Source organism: Pezoporus wallicus, unplaced genomic scaffold, assembly GCF_028554395.1.
Source record: "Pezoporus wallicus isolate ANWC-B61680 ecotype Strahan unplaced genomic scaffold, APGP_CSIRO_Pwel_v1 contig_5958, whole genome shotgun sequence".
In the NCBI taxonomy this organism is placed as follows: Eukaryota; Metazoa; Chordata; class Aves; order Psittaciformes; family Psittacidae; genus Pezoporus; species Pezoporus wallicus.
In genome coordinates, this window is record NW_026638491.1 from 995,829 (window position 1) to 1,019,186 (window position 23,358).

The 23,358-nt window shown below is 38.7% G+C and overlaps 1 protein-coding gene across 7 annotated transcripts in view; it reads left to right on the top strand.

The window, feature by feature from the left end:
- The window catches only part of CD44 (CD44 molecule (Indian blood group)), a 59,178-nt gene extending 47,984 nt beyond the window's left edge, over window positions 1-11,194 (top strand). For 5 of the 7 annotated variants that reach the window (XM_057410925.1, XM_057410927.1, XM_057410926.1 and 2 more), the window contains 4 exons: window positions 815-1,000; window positions 4,206-4,328; window positions 5,810-5,888; window positions 8,331-11,194. In XM_057410925.1, the coding sequence (XP_057266908.1) occupies window positions 815-1,000; window positions 4,206-4,328; window positions 5,810-5,888; window positions 8,331-8,547 (605 nt within the window). In that variant the 3' untranslated portion in view covers window positions 8,548-11,194. The remainder of the gene's footprint in view (window positions 1-814; window positions 1,001-4,205; window positions 4,329-5,809; window positions 5,889-8,330) is intronic. The other 2 variants (XM_057410930.1, XM_057410931.1) reach the window with 1 other exon arrangement.
- Window positions 11,195-23,358: the final 12,164 nt, after the last annotated feature.

The window sequence follows — 23,358 nt, forward strand, 5'->3', positions numbered from 1 at the left end:
CTCATTTCTCATGCCTGGCATGAAATGAGTCATTATTTCTTCTGAAATTGGTTCCTTTCCCTGTCTTTCTTATCCTGGGGGTCTGCATTCTTGCTGTGGACTTACAGTGCAAAAATCAGTGGTGGGATCTATGCTGTTGATAGAATGATCTTCTTGCTGGTACACTTGGTGGTTTATGTCTTTTGCTGAAGCATGTTTCACTTTGTGCTTTGGTGGTCTGAATCCCCAGTCCCATCTTTCTTTTTTGCACATCAGTGGGTTCAGGCTTGATATGCTTTGGCACCATCTTTGGTGTGGTGGAGGTGCTATGGTGGGTTAAGCAGATGCCTTGCTCCTGTGGCTCAGCAGCAGTACCATCATTGAGGAGTCCCGGTGGTGAGGGCAAGGCAATCACAGAAGAATTATGTCCCATAAATTCTGCCATCAATTCTTTACTCCTCCTCACCAGTAGATTGCCAGGCAAGATGACCACACATCTGGCTACAGTATGGCTGCTCACTCCTGAGTCACAGGGTCAGGTTTTGCTGCTGGTCACTTCTTCTGAAGGTCTTCCCTCTCTGTCTGTCACTGGAATCTGTATGTGTAGTCAACATCTCCCTCCAATGTGGTGAGCATGTATATGGTGTTTGAGGGTCTTTCAGAAGCCAGTGACTGTTGAAGAAGGGGAGGTCTTCATGTCTTCTCTCCTTCGGTGCTTTGAATAAGGAGGATGGACATGCTTTCTGGCTCACTGTGGTACAGGAAAGGGAAATAACATGGGTGGTGGTTTTGTGAGTGCTCACTTTTAAAGCTGATCATGCCATCATCATGGCAGTCACACAGTCCATGGATGATGTTCAACAAGAAAAAACAACCAAGGAGCCACTGGTACCTGGGTCTCCACCTGGAAGTGACAATGAACAAGCAAACACCACACATGGTTCCCATGTCAGTTGGATACCTGGAGTTTTCCCAGACATTGAAGATCATCTTAATGAATTACAGACCCCTCTTCCTACTAGTAAGAACTATAAATTACAAGTATTTTCATTTATCAGTCATTTAGTTGTTATTTTGGACAGTGGCAATTGTCGAAAAAAATGTGTACTAACTATAATTGTGAATTGTTATAATATTATTTCCTTTTTTGGTGCCTTGTTTTTTTTGTTTGTTTTCATTTTTCACTACAGCCATATTGTAAGATGGCTTTAAAGGGAATCTCTTTCTTTACAAAGCAGAGGTTATTTACTAACCCCTTTAAAATAGTGGTTTGCATACAACTTTTTCTTATTCAGTTCTCTGTATGTGTTAACGTAACTATTATAGCGAGAAAGTGTAAATTTTCTCCTCATTCCCATACCTGTGTGATTGCAGTTTGTCTTTCTTTTCTGACGAGCACAAATGGTAACTATGTTAAAATTAAATTAACTGTCTGTCACTTTTTCCCCATTTGTATTCCCTCTGCATTAACTGAACATGTATCCAAAAAAAAAAAAAAAGTAATTATCTGTGAAACCTTTTCTTTTTTTCTTTTTTCTTTTTTTTTCTCCTAGGTGCATTTGCTGTTGGTATCTTGCCAGTGATTATAATTATAGTGGTGTTACTGGGCTGTAACTGACGTTTTATTTGGGAACAACTCCTTTTTCTTTAAAGGGTTATTTTCTTCAGGTAGTTAGTGTTGTCAACAGTAACAGTGTTTACTGATTCTACTACATACAATATTTCTTTCTTTGTGTGTGTTGTCACATGTTAATAAGTACAGAAAATGAAGGGACTTATTCCCAAATGCAGCTTCCATCCAAATAATCATCTTCAGATAGCTTTTTTCAAAATGCTACTTCTCATGCACAATAATCTAAATACTATTCTCATGCACGTTCAAGAAAGTCAGTGGAAGGATCTCAGGGTAGATTTTGGCCAATGGTCTGTGCACATTCTTTGCCCATAAGCAAGGTTAGGTACTTATATTTTTTCAAGATAATTCTTTTATTAATTAATTAACGTTAATTCATAGTCAGAATTTGACTTTTTTTTCAGAATCTTATATAAACCCAGTAAAACCAACCCTATCAAAATTGCCTGAGTTACAGTACTTTGACGTAGGTACAGCAATATAAACGCAAAGCATGTATTTGATAGAATTTTATTGGAAAGATGAATGTAATTTTGGTTTCCCATTACAACAAACTCAGTTCTTGTCTTTTGCATCCCTGTTCACTTAATGAATAAAAGGTACCTCAATTTTATTTGCTGACATTATATGCTATGAAAAAAATATTTCTAGCTTTCTGTTCTGAGCACTTAAAACCTGTAAGAATACTTTGGAAGATAATTTTCTAAGTCCATGTCTGTGTGAAATCTTTACACTATCAGTGTCCTGGCAAAGGCTCATAAGGCCATATTGCTTTTCATTTATCATCTACTGTTGCTTTCAAAAGCACAATACAGGGGAATTACTTGGACACTACCATCCTCAGAAAAGAGTTTATTTACTGAAGGGCTCACTCATTTGTAATGCTGTCCCATATATCTGTAATGGAACGGAAAAGATTCATGAATGTATCAGCAGATGTATTGTTAAAGGCCTTCTCTGAACAAATGAATGGCTTGAAGTGCTATGATACTTTCTTTCACTTGCTTTTTCTCTACAGCAAAGTTTAAGCTGTGGTCTGACATCACACTAATGACTGATATGTTGTCCAAGTGTCCATGGAATAACAAATCAACCCACTGAAGAAAACAAAAAGAATTACTGTTAAAAAGAAAAAAATCTAGTATGTCATCAGAATGAAATGCAGAAAGCCTTTGAGGATCCCTCCCTTCCACTTGCAAGCACCTCCCTGAAGCCAGAACAGCAGGAGACATGACTGAATCCTGCTTCTTTTCAGTGCTCAGGGGAGGGGTGAAGTAGCAGGTTTCTATTAATAAATAGCTGAGTGCTTTTCTAAGGGGCTTTATGATAGAAAAGCTCTGTCCTTTCTCAAAGTTGATATAAAGTACCTTAAAACAAAATCTGCTGAGGTGTGGCATAGACAAGTACGTTCTTCTTGGTCGGCTTTCCTGGGGGCTAGATCCGGACCCTTAGTTGCTGAATTTGTGCTCTGTCCTTTGTGGTGAGATTGCACAAAACAACTCACCAGTCAAGAAGTTTTTTGTTAATAAAAATAATGAGAACATCTGGAAGATTCATGAACTGGCTAAACTTAACAGGGAAAAAAAAATGTACTTTTCAGTTTTGTGTTTGCCAACTGCTATTAGGAAATGAGATCAGAAATGTATTGCAATATGTGTTACAGAAAAAGAACTTTACAGCTGATTAGAATAACTGCATAATTTGCTCTGTTACAGTCTGGAAGAAATCAGAGAGGTGGAGATCTGTAATATCTTTTTTTGTAGCAATAATGAAGTAGTTGTCCCAGATGAAATCCCAATATCTGTAACTGCTCATAGTTTTAGACTTGGGATAGCCATACAGTAACGGCATGGGCCAGAAATGCAATTGCATAGCAAATGCTTGAAACTGGAAATACACATTTTGATTCAAATGTCTTAGAAGCAAATTACACAACTTACTAGAAAGGATAAGGGGATCCACCTCCAACTTTCAAGAGAGCATTTTTTTTTCTATCAGAAAAAATAGTTTAAATTTTTAAGGTCCCACTCTCTATGTATCTATCAAATTTAAACCCATTCAGAAAACTAACCTTCTGTTTTATGAAATTGTTTTATCCTGTGTAGGAATAAAATCCAAAGTTTAAAAATTTCTCAATAGTGGTCATTTTAGGTTTAAATAAAAAAGTAAAGTTCTTTTCCGGTCTCTCTTCGTTCTCATTCTTTTTTTTTTTCCATAGAACAAGCAAGATATTTGACTTATATGACAAAAGCCTCTTCAAAAAGTTGCCAACATTCACATCTTTACATTTTCTTAAGAACATTTCCAGGCAATTCTAATTACATTTTGGCTCACAAAATGGCATAACCAAAACGGATACGTATGAGAGAGACAAAAGGGAAAACCCATGAGTTTTGTTATTCAAAATACTGAAACTAGCCTTATTTCAGATGATTACAATGTATGCAACAGTTTTCGGTATAAATACTTTTTAATTACCTCATCATGAACTTTCTAGAATATCTATTTTTAATTGTGAAAGTCATAGTCTTTGTGCCTCGCTGTTAGATATACACTAAGCATATTTGGCCTAATGGGTGGTCTCATTCTTTAGGTTCTACCCCTAGTATATATGGTAATCAAGGACCACACAAGGGACATTATGAATCCACTACTTTCCCTGCAGAGATCACAACAACAAAAATATCTCCACAGCCAAGGTCGGCCCAGGTACCAGGTGGGTTTTTGAAGTCACATGTTTTAATAGTTTACAGAATTATATTAATATGAACTGAAGTAGGAGATGAATATGTAGGTCAATTACAGTTGTTCAGGCTTTATTCTCAACCAGGTGATATTCAGCATTCTCACTAGTAGTCTAAAAAATGGAGCTTATTGTAATTCGTATAATTTTCCAGCAATACAGGATGAGAGGAATCAAGCATTTGGAGAATGGGATTAATATCCAAATAAACTTTATAAATTGATATAAAATCAGGCAAAATTCAGTAAAGATATAAGCAAAGAAGCCAAAACCATGATACAACTGCAAAAGAATGCAAATATGTTCTGGAACATTAACAATTTTTAAAACAGAGAAAGTAATTATCCCACTCTACTTAGGCCTAAAATATCCAGAGCTGAAGCTCTGTGTTCAGTTCAAGGCATTACATTAATCACATATTAAAAAAAAGAACCCAAAACCTGAAGAAGATCACAAAGAAAATTTTGAAAAGGGAACCCTTGAAGCACCTTTGGAAGAACTCATTATTTTCAGTGAAAGTCGAAGGAAGATTTGAGAATAGTATGCTGCACAAAGAATGGTTATTAGTTTTTCCCTGTGGAGTAATCATACTTAGCTACCTAGAAGTAGTAATTTGCTTCAAATGAAATGTAGGAGACTTGTTAAACAATAGAGATTTATTTCAATCAAACAGAACAGCTCTTAGGAGACGATCTTTATAACCATAGTACAGCAAAAAGAACAGGCTACAGCAGAGGTGGTGAAATCCCCTTTACTAAAAAGGAAATCTACTTTACTTCTTACTGACCCAGTTTCACTGCAGTTAAATGTAGCTGATACGCTCTCTTAGGTTCCCTCCTAATTTTGTATTTAGAAATATTTTTATATATAATAATAATATTTTCTTCTAGAATTTACCTCATAGTTACCCCTTAAAGTAAGATTTTATTTGGGGGGGGGGGGGGAGGGGGGTGGGTGAGGAGGAGGTAAGAGAAATGAACATTTCACTCTACACAAAAGCCATCCTGCTTTTGTGCCTGGGATTGAAGGTGTATCATTGCTAAGCCTTTTCTTTTGCTCTTGGAGTAAATCTGTGATACGGCTTATCTTCACCTATGCTCACTGAAGTACAGTGCTTGTAGGTGTTAATAGTGAAGGGGTATATCATCTGAGTTGGCATCATAGATGAATGATGAAAATATATTGGATTTGCACAGAAGCAGTTTGTCAAATGAACAAATGTTCATGCAAGCTAGGGGAAAAAGGCTGAAGTTTAAAGAACATAACAAAAGCTTGTGTTACAGATCCACAGAATGGTTTGGGTCAGAAGGGACCTTAAAGATTATATATATCAAACCCTGTGCCATGAGCAGTTCTTGCCATGGGTGGTTCTTGCAGTTCTGCAAAATGGCAAAACGGCAAAACTACATGAGATACTAACACGCTCTCCTTCTCTCCCTCAACTCTGCCCACAGAATGGCTGATTGTAGTTGCTTCCCTTGTGGCACTTGCATTGATTCTTGCAGTGTGTATTGCTGTCAACAGTCGGAGAAGGTAAGGTAGCCCCTTTACTTTTTCAGAACACACTGCCTTCCTGTTTTCTTCATTGAGAGGCTTCAAACCTTCACAAAAGAGCCAAGTAGCATAAAGCAGGAAATAGCTTCTTCTGCAAAGCTCTGTGACTTAGGGTGTGAGGGCCCAGGCCACTGTGTATCTCACAGGTCACACATCATCCTTCACACTTAGGTGGAACCACACAAAGTCAGTACCTGTGTAAAACACTTGGTCTTTACCTGTAGATGGAAACTAACTGTATATAGATCACAGAGAATTAATTATTCTCTAGTCATTACTTCTTAATAGGAAAATCCCATCCACTGAGAGTGAAAACTGTGAGACAGACACAGCAGCAACCACAGGATAAGCAGAGTATAATCCTCCACCATTAGCAGTGTTGTCTATGTACAAAGCGAAGGGCTGCATTAGACAATAGCTGTCACAGGATTAAATTGTTCCTTCCAAACAAAAGGCAGTATCACAGCTGGCAGTCACAGAGACATAAAGCAGAGCACTCGATAGCTTTACAGATTTATTTCACTTTACAGGTGAAAAAACTGAGGAATAGAAAGTTACAATGACCTGTGCAAAGTTAGCCATGAAGTTTGAAAATACTCGGAAGGATAAGCTCTAATGTTTGTCACTCACTCTTCTCTGGGGGCTGTTCTGAGGTTACTTCTCAATTATCCTGAACAGGTTTTTTTGCATCTTGAATGTTAAAGTTGAACCCTTTAACAGAGTATCTGTTTTCTATTTGAATGCAGAATTTGAACTAATGAATAGTATGTATATTATGTACTGCATAATATGTGGAGGTATTTGCTCAGGAAGCAGTGAGCAAATTTATTCCTAGTCTGCTCGTTGCAGGAAAGCACATGTTCATGCTTCTGTAACAGTGTCAAGGTCCTCCAAAGCGTGACATGGGAGCTCGAATAAATCACTGCCATTGTGGTGAGGGAGCAACCCAGGCAGTCCCTGCTCATAATGCAGAAGGCTTCTATGAGACAAAATATTGCAAACAAAATGCCAAATTGTCAGACAGAGAAAACTGATTATAGTTTTGCTGAAGCCAGTACTGAGATGCCACCTGCTATGTTTGGCACATGACTGTTATCTATGATATCAGTGCTTCTCTGACAGTATTATTAAAGACCTGTTGAAATGAGAAAGCTGTCAAGCATATAGGGAGACAGAAAACTCTACAACTTTCTTTCAGTGAAGTGATTTTGGAGTTACATGGACTGAACTGCATGGCTTATTGATTTATATGTTACTCTGTTGTGCCTTTAAAAGTGGAGACTGCCATTGTTTTCTGCCTTTTAACCCAGAATCACCATAGGAGCAAACAGGGCCACTATAGCTAATTACAGATTGCATCTGACAAGAAATTAAACAATCTCAGCGCTGTAAATTATGCCCTATGCACTGTTAATGGAAAACATATCTTTTACTTAGAGCTTCCATGCAGCTGACAATGAGTTGCAAAGAGAAAAAGTGGAGTGGATGTGTTCACATGTATGCATATGAATGCATGAATTAGACCCTAGTAATAGGTATTAATCAGTGTGAGGAAATATTTGAAGCTAGAGTGTAATCTGGTATGAAAAAAGGGTTTTGTTTTGTTTGTTTTTTTTTTTTCTTCCCAATTCTAGTAGGATCCAAATGCTAACATGAACAAGTCAAGAATCCTTTCCATATGCTCTCTGGTAATGCATTTCAAATTCATAGACGGGTAGTTACTGCGCCATCAGTGTACTGCACATGAATGCCAGCTAATCCGAAACACATGAGTGCGTGTGTGTGTGTTTATTCAAAGCGACATACCAAGTTTATTGGGCAGCTCTGTAGCAAGTGTAACTTTAAAAGTGCAGTAGTTATTTCTTACCTTAATTTCATAAAGAACTACGCTGTTGATAGCAGTAAGAGTGGTAATCTCTATTTCCTTGCTGTTGACAAGCTTCCAGGCCTGACATGTTAATACAAAGAAGGGAAAAGTTACCTTGTATAGTGAGAGCTTAATCCAAATTTATGGCTATCTCAAGAACTTGAGCATTTTCAAAGGTGTGGTCTGAAGTCTAGATTTAGAATGACCCCGTGGGTCATTCTTATAGTGGGGTATATACGAAGTTCATAAATGTGGATATGTCTAAAGGATAGAAAATCTTTTCTAATTGCCAGTAATGAATGTTATTCCTATCTGTAGTAATGGTAGATACAAATCAAATAAGTTAGCTCCTGCCAAATTTTTTGCATATCATGGTGGATGCTTTCAAAAATGAAATATGCAATATGGAGGAACTTTACACTTAGTATTGTGTTCAGTCCACACTGACAGACACAGGTTTCATTTCCAAACATCTTCTCATAAATACTGACTTTCATTTTTTAACTTATTTCTGTTAATCTCCATTAAGAGTACTTCTTTTTATTTCTTTCTAGATGTGGGCAGAAGAAAAAGCTGGTGATTAACAATGGCAAAGGGGCAGTGGAGGACAGGAAGACAAGTGGATTAAATGGAGATGCCAGCAAATTACAAGAAATGGTGCACTTGGTTCATAAAGAACAGTCAAATGACCAAACAGGAGCATGTGATGAATTCCTGACGGTTAATGAAACACAAAATCACCAGGAGCTTGACATGAACAGTGGTGTGTAATGGTACCAAGTTGCTGAGTAGATCAGAGCTGGGGAAATTACAATTGATCACATGGAACTTGGACATGAATTCAGAGATGCACTGTGCTACTGATTGATGTGTTTTGAACATAATTAAGTTTTATTCATTTTTAATCAGTTTAAAATTGTCTGAGTTAAAAAAATTACATTTGCTTCCTGAAAAAAGCCCCCAAGATTTTTCAGTTCCCAGTTCCTGCACAGAGTTTATGTCATTGTTCCCCAGATGGAGGGTCTTCACTGTGCAGAGGTACACAAGTGTCCAGTCCCTCCATCTTACAGGCATTTAAAGTTACTAAACTTGCCATGGTACAAGAGTAAGTAAAGAACAAATGTTAACAGCAAAAATCAAGTTTTATACCAAAAAGTCCTTCTATACAATGTCTAAACCATAGGAATCCTTCAGAAATGCCTTCCAGCCAGGAAGAGCAGTGGGCGCATTCAGAACATAAACAAAAAGTGACATTTTATGATGATTTATGGCTGGGTCTGCAATGAGGAAAACCCAGAAGGACAGAATCTATTTATCTCTCTTCTAAATGTCTATGGCCATAGAGCAAGTGCTCTCAGGAGGTGGAATACGCAGATGAAAACATGAGAGAATACATAATAAACTTTTGTATTTTATTATCCTAACAATCTGTACAGTTATCCTTGAGTTTTTCAAGGATTCATTGATCTTCTTCCTCCCTTCTTCATTGGTCACAGTTTGTGCATGTTTTCAATGAGTCTGTTAGGACAATGAATAAAACAGAATGACCCCAGCTCTATCACACATGCACAAATCAAGCTATTGAAGATCGTTAGGGAAGATGACAGTATTTATTCCTGAAGAATAGGTCTACATCTTCTTCTGCTGTTTTACTTAGGAGATGCTGAGCCTTGTAAAACTTGTTTCCCCTGTAACTATTATGTTACACTAGTTTGCTGGGATTTTAAAAGTTGCCTTTTTATGATCTTGCTCAGTTTGTCTGAATTCTATTTCATCCATGGTTTTCCCTCTGCTTTTTAAAGATACCAAAAGAAACATTACTTGCTTATTGGTACCAGAAGTTCAAATTCAACAGAAAACATCAAAGAAAATAAAAGGAAACTCTCCTAGCCATGTAATATAGTTAAGTAACTGCAGCTGCATTGTTATATGCTTTTGTTTGTCCTTATGTGTCTGTTATGTAAAGTATTTGTATTAAGCTATGATGCTGTGCATTATATTTGTATGAGTTGTCAGAAAGAAAATTATTTACTGCCAGTAAATAAGAATAAAACAAGTACCATTTTTAAGAAAGTGTATTGGAACAGAGGGAGAATGATAACTTCTAATAGGGCTGCCTCTAGAAAATGCAAGTAAAAACCGTCCACGGTAATTGCAACCAGCGGTCTGTGTCGGTTTTAGCAGGGCTGGTCAGATGTTCCTGTTCCCTGACCACAGTATCTGTCTTCGAAAATGTTCTGCTAAGGCATGTTATTTTATGTTCTCTGTCTAAAGCAATTTAGAAGGCAAGCATTCAGCTGGCTAAATACTAGCGTTAGCTAGCAATTATCTTTACTAGAATATAAAGCACAAGACTGTTGATCATATTCCTCACTCACATCTCTCCAGCATTTTCCCATGCGTTTCATTGAGTTGCTCAGTGCCTTAGTATCTGCAGGCAGATCTCAGGGGCAGTTTATGCCTGAGCAAACATCCCAAGACAACGTGTGACTTTAAAGTACACATAGGATGGTTTTGGACTTTATGTAGGTCAACATATTTCACCTACGTACAGTCACACAGCTCATGGTCCAAGCTAATGGGGTCAATGTGATTTTACATCAGTACTTGTGGTCCACTGTAAAACTTCTCAGTTCTTTCACATGTTTTCATACTGAATTGTGTAGTGGGAAGTTTGTTGACTCTGTGCATTGATTTCTTTTTATTTCCTGAAATGTTTTTAAGCAAGCTTTTCTATTTGTCATTATAAGTCAAAATGATCTTTCGAAGGCTGTGTTTAAACTGGTGTTAGGTACTCATTTCACTAAGTATGGAGATCCAGAATAAGAATTATTCCTTTCTTTAAATCCTAATTGAATATAGGTCTCAATCAAAAGGAGAGATTTCATTGTCTTGAAGGCTATCTTTTTCTTTATAAAAGAGAAAAGAAAGATGTGGCATGTATTTTGTCTCCCTGTTCAGATGTTTAATGGTGAAATCCACAAACTCCTTTCTAATTTATCTAACGTTCATTGGCTATAAATACATGGACAACACTGGTTGGCTTCTTTTTATATTTTTAAATAGGAGATGCTCAAGTTGTCTTTACAGAGGCAATGCCGTTATTCTATATATGCTGATTCTTTTTAGATTATCATCTGATTCATGTGTAAATCTTTCATTATAGTTTCAAAACTAGATGTGTAAAATAGTACCTATTTTTATTAATCTTGGTTTTATTATTTGAGGGGTTGTTTGTTGTGTGTATGTGTTTTTTTTTATAGAGAGCACTTGATATGTTTGCATATTTATTTAATAGATTAATCAGAATGAAAGAAATATCTTCTCTAAATTGTAACTAGAAATAGTATTGCTAAAACCACATTGAACTGTAAAATAAGCTTCCAAAAATAAACTTGATTCCACATTGAGGGTAAAAGGTAAGACTGGAGTTATTAGTGGGAGAGACCAGGCTGCACCCAGAATGGACACTGTGATCAACTTGTGTTACTCCTTTGTCTTGAACAGTTTTGAACAAATATAATCCAGACCACCCTTCACTGAAATACTGTCTAAAGCAGTAAGCAGAATAAAAAGTGGGATTGTATCTATCATGAGAATGTAATATTTTCATCTAACAACACAGGGTGTGTTTTTCACCTGCATTTTGTTGATGATCTTACAAGGAATGTTTGATTAAAGCAAAGAAAGGACATGCAGCTGTCATGTCTACCTGTGTGGTTGTTTTAAACCCTTTCCACAACATCAGTTCCACAACTTATATTTCTGCACAATGTTTTACATGGGATAGGAATGGATAGGAAGGATGACTTTATGTGTCCTTTGGCAACTACAGCAACATCTTCTGTTTTACGTAGTTTGAAGCAAGTTGCCTGGAATATTATTAGGAGTCAATTGCCAAGCGTCTCTTTAGAACACAGAAACAACGCTCGGCAGGTACAGAGGTCAGTAAATCATTCTGGTTAGGGCTGGTCCTAATTACTTTTTCCATGGAATTCAAGAAAAAATTAAATCCTCGGACAACTGTGTTCTGCCTCAGCATACACAGACACCAGAATATTTTGTAAGCAGATAGTTAATCTGTTTATTTTATATACTATATTAGGCCACTAGCCAATAGTTATTTCTTAGCCTTATTAAACAGTCCAAGGTTCTGAGTTCCCTGGTTGCAAGAGATTTCATTAGCCAAATACAAACCCTTTCGATAAACACAGGTGCTGACTAGTTTTCCTCCACAGAGCAGAAAAGGACAAAAAGGTGGGCAGGAAAAGCACAGTGCTGGGCTGTTACTTTGGGTGCAGTTTCAGCTGTGTGGGAGTGGTTACAAAGGGGAGATTTAGATTATATATAGGAAGAAATTGTTCCCCGTGTGGGTGGTGAGGGCCTGGCAGAGGTTGCCCAAAGAAGCTGTGGCTGCCCCATCCCTGGCAGTGTTCAAGGCCAGGTTGGACGGGGCTTGGAGCAACCTGGTCTGGTGGATGGTGTCTTTGCCCATGGAAGAACTGGATGAGCTTAAAGGTGCCTTTCAACTCAAGCTGTTCTGTGATCCTGTGATTCTGTGAAAACTCTTGTTCCTTATGGGGGAGCAAGAATTGTGCAAAGGTGTTTTGGAGGTGGGAGCTCCAGAGGACTGGGGGCAGAGGGAGGACAGAGATGCTGAGAGAACAAGTAAAGGGAAAGTGAAATTTCTGTGCTATTACTGGGAAAGTCCCTTCAACACCCCCAGGACTTTGGTACTTGAAAGTTTCACAGCTCTGAGAAGGAAAAAAGAATTGGCCTTTTCCTGTGAACTCCCCCACCTCCAAGTCTACATTCCCCCGCCTCTACATTGCCCACCTCATTTTGAACCATTTTCCCATGGTAGCTTATTTCTCATTATTACTATGCTGTGCTGCATGTGGCATCCACCAACACCACGCTGAGGGCAAGTAGCTGTGACGATGAGAAATAGGAGGCAAAGAGCAAATCTAGCAAAGATGAGTAACAGTGTCTTTTGTACAGCACACTGTACTTTTTGTCTTCCCCATCTCACCCATTTGGAGTAAGGTTAGCAGCGTCAAGGTTTCAAGAATATTTATCTTCTTGCTCATCTTCCTGTTTTTAAAGGACCAGACTGACATGGATCTTCACATAGGTCAAACATGTGGCTGCACAGTGTTTTTGCAAAGTTTGAATTGAAGAAATGAACCCATCATCAAGGAACCTTTCCTGACCTCAAAGGACCTGATTTTTGTTAGAGTGCAAGTAAAGCAGAGGCAGTGGAAGCTTTATGTATGCCTTACACACATCCTTCTTTCAATTTTGTCTGCATGCTTCCAGCAAGCGTTACAAAGGTTTTGCCAGACTGACAGCTTCAAGAAGCATCAAACATTTTATTAAACCTTCTTACTCGACAGAAAGAGGGATTTGGATGAACAAGTGGATGGATAAAATCCATTTTCATATATTCTCTACCAGACAAATTTGTGCATTGAACGCTGATGAGAATGTCACTAGTTTGGTGTTTTCCTTGAGGAGAAAAAAAGAAAAATAATGATCTTTGGATCAAAACAAGTCCACAAATGAGAAGATGGCCATTTATGTTTTCAGAAATAGGCATAGTTTAAGCTAGTTTTAATATCCCAAACAGGAGATCTAACCATGTAAAACTACTTTTTGGTGGGGGGGGGGAAGATTCACCATGCACAGTTCATGTTATAACCTGCCCTTTATACTAAAATGAAATACTTAAAAAAATTTATTTCCCATTGGCAAAAAATGTCTGTAAATTTACAGTAAAACAGGATTTGTCAAGTCAAATAGAACCTGGCATAAATTTAAGTGCATCTATTGGAAAACCCCCAAGCATTTTTTAGAATATTAGGGAAAAGTCTCAGTTGGCTGCCTTGTAAGTGATGCCAAAGGCACAGCTGAAGTTAAGGCTGTGTAGGCTGGCAGTGGGAAATCAGCATATGGCTCATAGGCAGTGGAGGCTCTGTACATCAAACAGGTTCCAGGTCTGCTAAGTTTGGGCCTGAAGTCCTTCAGACTCTCAGAGCAACCCAGGACAGAGGAGGATGCAACAAGTCATATTCCACCTCTTTCCCAGAGCCTGTAAGTTTTGTAACTGAAAGCCTTGCCTCAGGCAATTGTGTTAGGGTGAGGACAGCTTTAGTGCCCATATGCTAGTTCTGTGTTGCAGCGTATAAATGGTATGGTTACAGCAGAATTTTAGCTTTAAATCTAAATTTACTTGCAGTCAGCGGCTTTTGGCACCATGTACTGAAAAGGCTTTTTTTTTATGTTTGGTGTTTTTTATTTCCCCTGGGTTAATCTGGTGGAAAAAAAGTTTAGATCATTTTCAGTGACCACATTTCATCACACGAATCAGGACCCCACGCTTTCATCTTACCCAGAGCAGACAGTAACAAACTGGGTATGTTCTGCAGTGATTGGGTGTTAAGTGTGAGTTTCTATTCATCACTTTTTATCAACTTACTTTTTTTATAATAAGCATCTGTTTCGGGGCTGCTGCTGCTGCAGATTGCTGGCAGCACCCTCACCAGAGCCAGCTCAGAGAGACTGCTTTCAGCATCTTTCAGCCTGAGCCTGTAAGATCAATTTTCTAGGCTGAGCTGAGCCCTGCATCCAAGGCAGAATGATCTCAGCTGACAACAGCACAGCAAGGGAGAGAAAAGTCTTCAGGTGGGTTCTCTGGACTACAGCTGTCAATGATACAAGCCTCACAGCAAAAAGTATGTTGGGTTCATTTCACTTTTTGGATCTACAAATGATTCACTGTTTTGGCTTTGTTTAGGCACTGTCAATGTATGTCTAAATGCTGCCTGTCTAGCTGTACCCTAGTGTGCCAGTACGTGGGGTTTGTTTTACTGTAAAACTGTCTTATAGTCATCCAGCCAATTAAGGATGTTTTGTTTTGCAGCAGTAGGTCATTAGACTCACCAGTGGATACAAGTTTATAGTTACTGGGTACTTCCCTGAAGCTCCCTTGTGGTTCATTTTCTAGTTAATGTTTCTTTCATTCATCAAAAGAAAGTCTGAAATGAACTCTAAGTAAGGATGCTTGTTTGTTCAGCAAGGGACTTAGAAACCAAACTTAACTTTCGTTCAAAAGGGTGACTCACCTGTGTGCAGAGGGCAGGTCTAAAGCCTACATCCCAGTAAAAAATGGGAGAAGCCAGGTGCAGAGATGGGCCAGAGGGTCAGCCTGCTGCTGATTAACTGCAAAGGTATGGATCCTCCTCAGGGAGCCTTTTTTAAAGCAATCTTCACTCGTATGGAGTACTGCCTTCAAAAAACATTGTTGAAAAGTAAGCTAATAAAGCCTACCTCATCCTCACTTGAATTTAGATAATACTGGTGAGTTGGGTGAAAGTGGGATAACTTTAGAATGAATTTCCTACCCCAGTTCCTCTTCTTTCCCCTTCACAGAGTTGGGAGTCACTTGTCTTTCTCACTTGCATGTCTCCACATCAGTATTTCACAAGACACCTCTTGTGATGGAATCATGATGCACCTTTGGGCACCCCCGTAAAGCGCCACCTAAACAGAGGTAGATCAGTCTGACGAATCAGTATGGCAAACATATTTTTTGTTCAGTCACAAGTGACGGTGAATAGCATTACACTGTGAAAGACAGACCCTAGGTTGCTTTTCTAAATACTAGTCCTTGTATTACAGAGGCACCACAGACAGCGTGTAGGCTCATTCCTCTGGATCCCATCACTGTGAGATGCAGTGGGTTTGTAATTTATCTGTCTACGCAGACACATTCTGCTTATTGCCACAGAACCTGCCTGCCTTTCTAACTGCCACAACCGCAAGAACTGATCTTGCATGCAATCTTGTTTCCTTCCTGGCCTGCTGCAGCAGAACAGCACTTCTGTTGCGTGCTACCCATGTGAGACAGCAGACAGCGTAAGGATTTGCTGCAAATTACTGGGTGTCATTTTTAATGTTTTCCTTCTAAAGCAGTGTAAGTTGGGGCCACCTGTTTCTTTCATGTCCTTGTCCTGTTTACATTTACTATCTAATACAAAGGAGAAGACTGTTTAAGGTTTAGCAGCCCTGAAGTGTCCTCTTAGGTTTTTTTTTTCATGCCTGAGAAGGGCTATAGAAATATCTTTTAAGATGGGTCAGTGATTCATGACTCAGTGTCATTTATAGAACCTTCTAGCAGGTGCTATAAGATTGCCAGGTTGGACGGGGCTTAGAGCAACGTGGTATAGTAAAGGGTGTCCCTGCCTGTGGCAGGGGGTTGGAACTGGGTGAGCCTTAAGGTCCCTTCCAACCCAAACCATTTGTGATTCTATGCTTTCCTGTAGGGAGGGATGCACTCCATATACGAAGACACTCCTGAAATCATCTTTTTTCCTAAGGCTGAGGACATGATAAAACAGGGACATATGAGGGACTTGCAAGAGTTTAGAGAATCAGTCTTTGGTGTGTGTATTTCCAAACGGGACAACGTGATATAATTGCAGAATTGGCTTCTGCATGGATTGGGGGTTTTCTTAGGTCACTGCAGAAATATTGATTAAAAAAAGAAATAAACATAAGTCACAGCGTTGAGCCTTTCATTTCAAAGTTTTTGACATGATGTGTGGCAAAAGAATAGCCACCTTTTAAGGAGGGAATTTGAATGTAAAACACGAGTGATGTGGAATCCTAAGCGCAACCAACTTCATCAGGGAATTTTACGTCAGCAGTGTGCATTTATCAGCAATACTTGTTGATGAGGCCAGATGAGGATGTTTCCGGGGTCTCAGGTTTATCTTTAGCCCAAAGATCTTCCTAGGACTTGGTCTGTTACTGACTCAGAGGGCAGATCGCCAGCTGAAGCGCTGCCAAAGCCACTTCCTGCCGCGCCTGCATTTTCTTTGGAAACTACTGAAGCGGTGCTGGCTTTGGTTAGATTAGTAAGAACTAAGCCCAGGGCTGTGCAGACTGTTAAACCTCACAGCCCGGGTTTCAGTTATGTGTCTTGATCACACAACGGTAGATATGCTATTTCCATCTGAGCATAAATGTCAGAGCTTCCTCTCCATACTTACCAACTGCCAGTGCTGTGGACCATGGTTCACTCCATGAGCATCTCTAAATGCATGTATTAAATAAGAATTGAATTCTCTACAAAGTGCTCCAGGGGTTCAGCTACAGGTTTTATTTTTAATTTTTTTTTTTTTAAAGGCTATGAGATTTATTTTTTTAGCATCCAGGGTAGGGAAGTAAGTTTCTAAAGCAACAGCAGCCATGGCATTGTATCATCCTACTCTTCTAACATCTCTTCCCACTTCTCTAGACTTCATCGCCAAGAACTGTAGTTAGTGCATCCTGGCCTTTGTGGTAAATGATCTCAGTTGCAGCCAGCACCCTGGACTATTTAGAGGATACAGTGGTGAGGGGTGAGATTTCTGACACTTTGGCAGTCAGACACATCCTCCACCCTGCCTGTAGCTTTCAGAACTAGCAGCCTCTCACATTGGACTGCTTTATCTAAACCCAAAGCACGCCCATACTGAGGCCAGGCTGACACTAAAACTCACAGATATAAAAGCCATGAAAATTATGAATCGACATTTATTGATATGTACAGAAGAGGTACAACACTTAGTGAAATATTATATTCATGACTATTTCCAGTATAGCAAGAATGTCTAGTTTGTTTTATACATGTAAGTTACAGAAATCAGTTCACACCATAAGAAAGCATTAAAAGCAAATGACTACCAATTGTTGAACTAAAAAAATCAGACTCAGTCTATGAGGCATTCGAGCTACAATTTACAAGAACAGAGCCCAGAGTTGGGAGAAATTTTATCATCTGTGTTCAAGATTCTGTGATTCAATACAGATTTCATCCTTCGGTGACAAGTTTCAGTTTCTGGTTGTTCAAAGAATGGCAAATACAGAGTTTCTGGAAGAGCAGGAACGAAAATCAAGTGCTATATTTCTGTCGCTATATTAATTATCAGAATGATAGAGTTCCTGCAGAAAAGACTGTTTTTAGAAAATAGTGTACTTCTGTAGTGGTGAGAGGAAAGAAAAGCTGATAAAAACCATGTAACTGCTTTCAAGATCTTCTAGTATTAGTTGCAAATGATTACTGGTAGTGGCTTTATCTCCAATTGTCTTCCACTACTTAAACACTATAATAATACTACTATCAAAATGAAATTCATATGCGTAGGTATGTGGGCATCTTACAGTAAGTTTTCAAAATTTCAGTACTTTTTCCACCTTTTTCTTTGTGAAAATGTCCTTGATAAAAGCTGCTTATAGCAGCTAGTCAAAACTATGGTATCTTACCAAATCAAATAACTTACACTCAAAAGAAGGATGATTTTGTTTTTCCTCTTACACTGACAGAAAATGTAAGGGGTTTCATTGTTGTAAATAGAGAATATCAATGCAAATGAGAACATAACTGGTACTAAAACATCTGAATGATTTGTATGGATGCTAAATACAATCAAGACAATTTTTGTGCTGCGTAATAGCTTAGGAAAAGATATTATGCTGAAATTATCTTTGTTCATTTTTTCTAAATTCAGTGTTTTCTTTGTAATAACAACATCATCTTGTTATTAACAGCTAGCAAAATAGCAATTTTCCCCTACAGTAAAAGAATTGAAACATAGGCTTTAACTATTATCACCTTACTCATACTCCCTGTGCCTTTTATTTCCTGTGATGTAAAGAAGTTGTGCAATGGTTGGACTTGATGATCTTAAGGGTCTTTTCCAACCTAAATAACTCTTATGATAATTTTAAAATAAACTCCACTGTAGATAGTGTACAGCATGCAATTTCAATGGGGAACTTTTTGAGTGTAAGGAAAAGACCAACCTTACTGTTTTTCCTTTTCATTCTTTTGACATGAAACACCAGAAAACATTCCAGCTCATAACTGGTCACTTTTAAGAGGGGACAAGGGATAATGAATAGGCAGTACATAGTATGGCAGTGTATTATTCATACTGAAGCACCGTAATGTGATGGTTCATCAAGCGGGATGCTTCAACAAGCAGGATGCTTCCTGTGCTTTGGGGCCTAATTTTATCTCTTTCCACTCACAGAGGATGATTATGAGATTGAGGCCCAGGATATCTAGGGATGAACCAGCTTCTTCTTGCTGTCCCAAGCTCTTTCAGAACCACCAGAAAAGTCTTGTTTTTTCTCACATATCTGAACTGTAGCCCTGATTTCAGAAATTTTTTGCCACAGACTATATCCTTCATATGTCTGTTTTATGATCAGACATACTTTTTGTGACTAGCAAACAGGCCTGTACAACAATCACAGTAACTTGAGAAGCATTTAACTTTGCATTTCATTTCCAAATAATTATTAATACACTTTTTATCAATGAGAGAAACAGTGCACTTTTTGTCTACAAGTGTATCCATCTTTCACAGAGGGTGCTCCTGCCAAGGGAATGAAGCAGAGGTTCCTACTCTGACCCCTCAGGCACTCTGGAGAGAACAGGCAGCCCCATGCAGCCTTTTCCTGTCCCAGCCAGGTGACTGCACTTGATTTCCTGGCATGTGTAGGCAAGGAGGACCTGGAAGCGACTCAGAGGGATCCTGTGATGCCATGATGTGACTAAGGGCTGAACAGCGCACAGAGTCAAAAGCAGCCAGGGCATCCTGCAGGAATGTAGTTAATTTGATTTCCCCTTATTCACTGTGCCAATTTAAACAGTGACTTACTTAACTTATGGTGATAAAGAGTCCCTACATTTCAAGCAAACAAGAATAAAACAAAACAAAAACTAATCATTCTAGGTAAACACTAATTCTTACTGATGTCATAACAACTACATTCACAAGGCAGTAAATCTATGCTGCGAACACTTTCACTCACTGCCAGGGAACTACACGCATGCAGATACTAACACGTACCACACTGGTTAGATAGCTGAAAACTAAAAATAACATTTTTACCGTAAGTTGGCTGCATACATGATTCTGAATGTTATCAGAACAGGATACTCCATAATAGACAGATAAAGCAGTCACTAAGCAGTGGAAACTAATTAACTGAATGGCCAAAAGGAAACAAACACAGATATAAATGCCAAACAGAAAGTAGAACAGGATTTTAAAAGACAGTCTAATTTTCTACTATGACTCAACACACAGAAACCAATTACATGAAATTAGAGCACTGCTATACATACTGTATACACCATTTCACTGAAATTACATGTCGATAGCTACATTATCTACACTAAGTGCAGAGAGGCACTGGACATCATGCTTCAACAAAATGTCAAAACTGGTATCAATAAAGTTTTACAACTATTAGTAACTCAGAACTATTCTACCTGCAGTTCCTATTAAGATAATACCTGGTACATCTGATTCAAAGTACAAGAAAGAGAGTAAAACACAAGGATATATCAACACACTTCCTACATATATATCTACTATGAATTTAGACTCCAAAACCTCAGCAGAATAACATGGCCCCAGGGATTTCTGAATAGTTGAAGACATACCCAGTATAAGTCACACTGGGGCAGCAGTAATTTCTATTCGATGTTTGCTTTGTTTTAAATGACAGTCAAGGAGCTAGTAGGCCATAAAAGATTTTTAGTGATATAATTGTTATGAATATTTATATTAATTTATTTTATTCATCTAAACCCAGTTCTTTTTTAATTAATTAGAAATTATTATAGACACAGCCTTAATGTCAGCAGGTATTTGCCTAATGGGAACAGGTGACCATAATAGAGAAGCAACTGCCACTTGCCCTGGCCAAAAGATATAGTGGTTGTTCTCTTTAAAATACATGAGAAAGCAGGAGGTATTTGCTCAGATGCTACCCAGTTAAACTGGTCCCAAAGTGGTGATGTTGGTCCTTTTCAAGAAGGCAAAGGTTGGTGGCCAAATCATGAGCTCTTTCCACAGGCTGAACTCATATACAATGTACTGTAGCAAGATAGACTGGGTACCTGATAACATATTTTTTGTTTATGCAGATCTCCAGTTTTCTTTAGCTGTATTCTGAGTCAGCCAATTATATGTGATCACCTCCTAAGAAGGAATTGCAAGATTTGGCAAAGGTAACACCAGGAAAAATGACAAAAATGAGGGATGATTGCCCAAAACAGTTAATCTAGAAGATTGTTCAGATTACTACAACATTGTTCTGTAATGAACTGCAGCATTAAAGGACATCTTAGGCTGACAGCTGGGCTTGCTCAGCCTGGAAAAGAGAAGGCTCTGGGGAGACCTTAGCGCAGCTCCCAGTGCCTAAGAGAATCAGGAAAGCTGGAGGGGCGCTTTTTACAGGGGCCTGTAGTGACAGGACAAGGGGGAATGGCTTTAACCTGACATTTAAAGGAGACATTTAGATGAGATCTTAGGCAGCTGTTCTTCCCTGTGAGGGTGGTGAGGCCCTGGCACAGGTTGCCCAGAGCAGCTGTGGCTGCCCCATCCCTGGCAGTGTTCAAGGCCAGGTTGGACGGGGCTTGGAGCAACCTGGTCTAGTGGAAGGTGTCCCTGCCCGTGGCAGGGGGTTGGAACTGGATGAGCTTTAAAGTCCCTTCCAACCCAAACCAGTCTGTGATTGTATGATTCTATGATCTTGAAATTCCTATTTGCTTTTTGCATTTTGTGCTTTGTTTATAATTCATTACTAAACATAACACAAAAACATTTCACCCATCCTAAATGTTATAAGAAAACTGTTTTTTCTCCTAAAGTACAAATTGCCTATAAAGGATTATCCCTTACCTTATATGGGTATATAGAAAATCTTCTAAGAAAATATTAGTGTGTCTGTAAAGTACAGATACTAAGTAATTTAGTTCAGTCTACACTGTAGTTTCCAGAGAACAAGTACAAACTCCTAAAACCTGTATTAATAACTAGATCAATATTGAGCATATCATATTTAACAATATAAATATATACGCAGCTTTTTCCGATGCATTCTACAAGTGAGAGTTCACACCAGATCCTAGGAATTGTGACATATTTAAGAAAGAAGCAAGATATGTTGGATGGAAGTGTATGCAATTGTCTTTAAGAAGGAAGGTCAACCTGTAGTCCTCATGAACTCACAAGCCCATACAAACATCAAAATGGAAATGCTACAATCTACAGTACTGACTGCAAAATCAATTTGTAAACACAGTTTGCATCCAGTCTTTGAAAAACTGTAGGACAAAAAAAAATATAAAAGAATGATATAAAAATCCCTGTGAAATATCCTATTTATGTACAAAGCAATATACAGGCACCTGACAATCCAGGTTGTGTGATGCTGCCTATAATGGTTTCCCTTCATGTAATGCTGTGTGCCACAGAGCATCATTAATAACAATTTAAGGACTCCCAAATTTTGGTGATTCATACTAGAGGGATTGGACACTCTGGCATTGATTGGCATCAGCTCCACAGCAGATGCAGTTGGATGTGAAAGGGGATCAAATTTGAGTGAAATGAGAAATCTCGCAAGTCTTTTTGCCTCCCCAAATCCTGCACTTACTTAGCCTGTTGGTTATCTCCATCCTGAACTAGTAGAGACTGAACTAGTAGTTCAGTGGCTCAATCACGTGTTCTCGTTTTTTCAGTGTTTGAAGCCTGGGTTTTCCACAAAACTCATAATTGCAAGTGCACAAACACCTTCTCCATTAAGATTTGTGTCAATCCCACATTGAAGTCACTAGATCTCACCCAGGCAGGTGAAAATGTCTCTGGAAAGGTGGGCACATGCAAGGGATGTTTCCTCAGAGCCTTGTGCCAGGGAGCTCGCTCAAACAAGATGTAAAAGAATTATCATCACCTGGGCATCAGCAGTGGTTTGACTCATTCATAGCAGCAGATTTCAATTTAACTTCCAACATGATCAGGAGGAAAAAATGAGGAAGACACCCATTGTACAGACAGTACTCAGTCTGGGGGACCACAGAGAGACAAGCCCTAGTGCCTATGTGGGGAGAAAGGTCATCAATATGATTGGAGGGAAGAAAATAACTCATCTTCCCAAGAGTGCAGGAAAAGGAGTTTCTACATAGTCATATATGGTGAATTATTGCCAAGGCGAATTGTCCCAGTGGACTATACACCTATCATAATAACTACTATGAAAAATACCTTAAACGTGGCCTTTGAAGTAACAGTAAAAAAATCAAGGATAGTCCTCTGGCTCATAACAGGATAATATTACAGTACAGTTTTATAAAGTGCCCTTCCTTATCCTTCTGTAAATTAATTCAAATGCATCAATAAAAATAGATAATGGAACTTCATGAAATGAGAGATAGTTACATCTTTATATTTCCACAAAAGGATTTTTTTGAGCCCAGTACTAAAGATAAAGCCGATTGCAGAAGTGTATGTCAGAGGTGAGGTTTAATACTGCCTATGGTTTGGGGGATTTGTGCGATTGCTGCTTTGTTGCCACAACGGGGCTGCAACAACACAAGCAAAAGCAAGGAAACAAGAAAATCCAGGCAGTTGTCAGAATAAATCTGTTCAAACACTGTCACTGCAGTTTCTCGACAAGCAGTCTGCTCTTCTGAGTATCTATTGCTGGGAGACTTGAGTCTAGGAGTGATGGAAAACA